Here is a 4,960-nt window from a genome sequence, read left to right on the forward strand (position 1 = left end):
GCCATAAAACTGAATCTGAAATAGTGGTAAATACCACCGTCAGTAAAAACTCAATGGTGTAAGAACATTCTAATGTGCCCGTTACTTATTTGCTTCATAGTCCTTTAACCTTACTCTGTTTATAACAAATACTAACAAAGCCTTTCATTTGGAACAACAACACAGTGCAGCATGTGGAGGTTCATGCACACATACAGCTGAAGCCTGCCCCATGGTTCTGCAACTAAGTATCTAATCAGCCTGTGCCCCCTCAGATGCAGTTTAGGAAGACACAGGGTGGTCTTCCATTTTTCTGTTGACCTCGTAATTACAAAGTTGCTCAACTCTTGCTTAGTAGTCATTTAGTAAAACTTTTTTGCATCCACATATTTTTCAGACATTCAATCCATGTCAAGGAAGAACCCGTGATTGCAGAGGATGAAGACTGTCCAATGTCATTAGTGACAACAGCCAATCACAGTCCGGAGTTAGAAGATGACAGAGAGATTGAGGAAGAGCCTTTATCTGAGGACCTGGAATGAGAACGAACTTGTGACACCTCAGTGTGAAGGGACATATCACTGACCTTCATAACCACTCCACAACCATGAATAGTTGACAAATTTTTACTGTGACTATTTATTAAGCATGGATAAAGGAGACAGCCCTAAAGGAACTTACTAAGCCAGCCCTTTGGGATTCAGAACCAACAGGCAAATTGCTTGTTTTCTTCTCTTTCTGTCCTTATTTTGTTTGTTTGTTTGTTTGATTTTACTTTCTTTACTTATTTTCTTTTTTTCATTTTTTTAAAGGCAAAAAAAAAAACTGATTTTCTTGGGAAAAGAGAGAAAGAACTGTTCTTTCTATAATGGCTTTGCCCATTTAAAAAATGTGGCTCTCAAGGGTTCATGAAATGACTGAGTATGAGGATCCATGTCCTATAGAAAGCAACTGCGCCTCATATACTGCCAAAAATAGTGTTAGTTTCATTAATGTGAATTTTCCAGCATTCAGTAGTCGTAATGTTAGAAACAATTGCTGGTCAAGTTCAACTTGTTGCTATTGTTTTTAATTTGCACAGGAGTAGTATCAGAAATTAGTGTCACTGCTTGTATCTAGCTGACTTTTAAACAACAGAACATTAGTTTTTTATGTTGGTGCCACCAACTGTAAATGACATAAGTTAGTTATTACAAAACACAGTAATTAGACTGTTGCAACCATCTAAAACCTTAGGCTTCCAGTCTGTGCTGTTAGTGTAAAGATGTAAAGTGCAATCCTAAGCTAACATTATCTGTGCAAGCACCATAGAAACATTTGCATATCTGCATAGATCTTACAACTGTACTCTTTACCTCCTTGTGATAAAGCTTTGTCTACCTGCAAACACAGTCAAAGGCTACAGCTGCAAACCAAAGCCAACTCTAACCATGGCCAAGAGCTCAAGGACAGAAGCAGCCACATGCTTTGGTCAGCCTTCTGTAACTTCAATTAGTACAAAGGAACCTTTTCCATGAACTACCTGCTGTTTTCTGATGACCTCTGGGATCTTTTCATTTAGCCCTAAACAAAGAAACGAATATGACAAAACAAAAACAAAAAAACAACCCACAACTAAGAGTTCATTCAGTCACAGAGTAATCTTCTGAGGCCAAAAGTCCATCTAAATGCAATGAAGATTTGCTTTCATTAAAGACAGAGGTGAGGACAAAATCTGCAGTGGAAGTTATGACACTCTAGAAAGCAACAAATGTGGATCACTGACCAAAACAATTATGTACTTGATGCAAATGCAGATTGCGTATTGTTATATATATAGTACATTGCGTTTTTGTTTTCCCCATCTTTTTGGTGGTGAGTTCATGTTGTTAGAAGTACATGTCTTGTATGGTCTTAATCTCTGTTGTGTACTATTTTTTTATAGTCTTAAGTTATAATAAAAAAAAACAAAAAACAAAAAACAAAAAGTAGGAACCAAACATAAAAGGTCTAGTAAAGCCAAAAATTAATTTCCTATTGATTTTAAAGTGATCTAGCTGAGTTTTTACACTGAAAGCAAAGATTATAGCAAGTGTAGCCCATGGTATTTATTTTCAGTCAAACCAAAGTTACATATAATTCTGCCTCTGCTTATACGGGATATGAACACTAACACACTCCCTTCAAAGACTTGTGCAGGCCAAATTGTTGGAATGCTGATTTTCTTGACAACTCTAAACCCCAAAACTATGATAAGACGTTATGGTGTAGTTGAAGATAGCATAGTCAGATGTTTGCTTAAAACCTAGAGACTTTATGTGTTGCTTTTCATGTGCTGTGCCAAGTCTTGATAATACTTTTTCCCCCAACCAAGGGACCTCATAACCTGATTATGGTTATTGCTTTACAAACAGTTTTGACAGAAGGTGGCTGCTAGAGCTTAACAAATGTCCCGGTTCCATGTGATGGAGCCGGTTCTTGCAAACTAAGCTCAATGTTTATCCTTTGCTGAAGTCAGCAAATAGAGTTAGAGAGATACCCAGTCATCTATCACACCAAATAAAAGGACATAACGGCTTTCAAAGGGTTTTCCCACTTACCCAAAAGGCTTTCTGAAAGCTTCTACCTCTGCAAAAAAGAAAAAAGAAAAAAAAAAAAAAAAAGAAAAAAAGGAAAAAAAAACACAAGAAAAAAAAAGAGAAAAAAGTTAGAACAATTACGGCAGATTGCATGAAACATGAGAACGTCACAGTACCTGCTACTTTTCATTATGTTTGTCTTTGGGTCATGATCAACGAACCGGAAGTTATTGATGTGGTATCAAAGGAGAGATTGGTATTCGGAAGGATGGTTCTCTGATGTCTAGGATACTGCTGTAGGGATAATCTGAAAGGGAAACAAGTCTTTCGGGTGCATGTTCAAAAAGCTCTGATGGACTGGAAGTAACTTGGAGAGTTGTTCCATCGGGAGGGTGGCCTAAGACTACAATGCTAAAGTATGCATACCTCAGTTTCAAAACTTTTGAAAGGAAGTCTCAGCCACAGAATGCATATACCTGTAGAGTTTTGCATGGGTTTTATATGAATACAATTTTAAAAAATAGCTGCTTGCACATTATACCAGAAAAACCTCCAAAACTGCAATTGCTTTGAAAATAGATTTTAGGTTTTTTGGAGTTTTCTGAAATGCTTGGTCTGTATTTTGATAATTGTGCATATTATGTAAAAATGTTGGTGGACCCATAAATGACCAGACTTTTTCTAAGAAAAATGTTGCTTTAATGCATTTCATGGATTTTTACTCTTCTATCATTGCTTGCTAGTAATAGCAAACCTGCTTTTCTGCATCTGCTTTGCGTAGCTATTGTAAGGCTTTGAACTAATGTATGTATTTATTGCTTGAACTTCTGTGCATACCTTATAAAGCATAATGTCTGACAATTTAAATGGCTCATGTATTCTTGCTTCTACCATAAGCTGATTATGGGGACTATGATCTTTTGTATACAGCAAATTTTAACTGTAGCACAAACATCTGTTTATGTATTGGTGGGATATACCTGTTTTATTTATCTTCTTTGAGGTAAACTAATTTTTGATACTTTTCATTACTGTGTACTATGTTCATACTTTGAATTCTCTGACGTTAGAAGTCATGGTTGAGAATTGTAACAGCTGTTATTTGTTCTGTATTCATGGCTTTCACTGCTGAATAAAATAAAGGACCAAACCTAGGATTTGAAAGAAAACTGCCTACCTCTAACACCAGGGAGTTACCAGATTCTAGTTTACATCATTTTAGTCTACAAAGACACAATTGCTTAAACCTAGTGGGCTTAAGACTTATATTCTATGTGTTGGATTCATGGCACCGTTGTATTGTTTGAAAATCAATTAAAATTTCATGTGACTGTTACAAGTATTTGGTAGAATTACCACTAACTGGCTTTTCTTCAGATGAGTCAGATAAAGAGAATCGTCATCAGCATTCTGTGTCTACAGCTGCTTGACTTCATAGGAATGCATTGCTGTGTGATTAGGGAATCGAAGAACAGCCAGCTAGGAATGGAGCTACAGAAGTTCACTTAAAACAAATGGTCCTGGACTTTAATGTCCCTGGGCAGATTCAGTTGCAACATCCAATAGACTATTTTGTAAAGTTTTGAAATTGGGCCTTTACATTTTTTTGAGAATTTGTAAGACCTCCTACTACTCGTGTTAATACTAACACACTCCTGGACAGCAACATCACTGGCGTATTAGTTATTGACAAAACCTTACTCTTGTTGCTTCATTCATTCACGTTGCAATGAAAGGGGCTTTCCCCCTCTCCGTCTAAGAACACTTGATTAATCTTACTTAACAGAAAAGAGGGGTGTACATTTTTCTTTAGAATTAATGTATGAACAGTGTCTCACTTCTGCTGGATGTAAAAAAAAATGTATATGAAACCATTTCATTCAGTTGGTTACATTTCTGAAGTACAAATAAAAAAAGATCTAAGTCTTTTTGACCCATTTATAACCACTAGGATTGTATTCTGTCTGAGAGATCATTCTTCCATACTAGAGACAAGTCATAAAGTTGTGTGCCCATGCCCTGCAGTTTGTTTCAATATAAACTCCTAGGAACTGAGGAATCCTAGAATAGATCATACCCAAAGGTAGCCAATAAAAGTTTTAGCTGTTTGACAGATACATCCATTAAGAATTATCCTCGGGTTCAAATGTGTTCTCTAGTAGTCTTTGTTGTTTACTTTCCTGTTTTATTCTAATAGACCTCAGGGTTGTTAATGTCAAATCTCAAAACATAAAGAGATGAGCATTTCTTTTTTTGTTTCATAAACCCTATGTACATGAGCATGCATGTGCATGCGCGCGCACACACACACATACACACACACACAGATTGATCACACTCATGACATATGATCACAATTTAGAAAATGCACAGAAATAATGAACACAAGTTTCCAATAGTTCTGTAAGATGCTGGGGATAAAT

At 36.3% G+C, this 4,960-nt stretch overlaps 1 protein-coding gene across 4 annotated transcripts in view; it reads left to right on the forward strand.

The window, feature by feature from the left end:
* The window catches only part of Foxp2 (forkhead box P2), a 540,629-nt gene extending 536,152 nt beyond the window's left edge, over positions 1-4,477 (forward strand). For 3 of the 4 annotated variants that reach the window (NM_053242.4, NM_212435.1, NM_001286607.1), the window contains one exon: positions 377-4,477. In NM_053242.4, coding sequence (NP_444472.2) covers positions 377-521 — 145 coding nt within the window. In that variant the 3' untranslated portion in view covers positions 522-4,477. The remainder of the gene's footprint in view (positions 1-376) is intronic. The other variant, XM_017321341.1, reaches the window with a different exon arrangement.
* The last annotated feature ends 483 nt before the right edge of the window (positions 4,478-4,960 follow it).

The sequence above is a fragment of the Mus musculus genome, chromosome 6 (genome assembly GCF_000001635.26).
Source record: "Mus musculus strain C57BL/6J chromosome 6, GRCm38.p6 C57BL/6J".
In the NCBI taxonomy this organism is placed as follows: domain Eukaryota; kingdom Metazoa; phylum Chordata; class Mammalia; order Rodentia; family Muridae; genus Mus; species Mus musculus.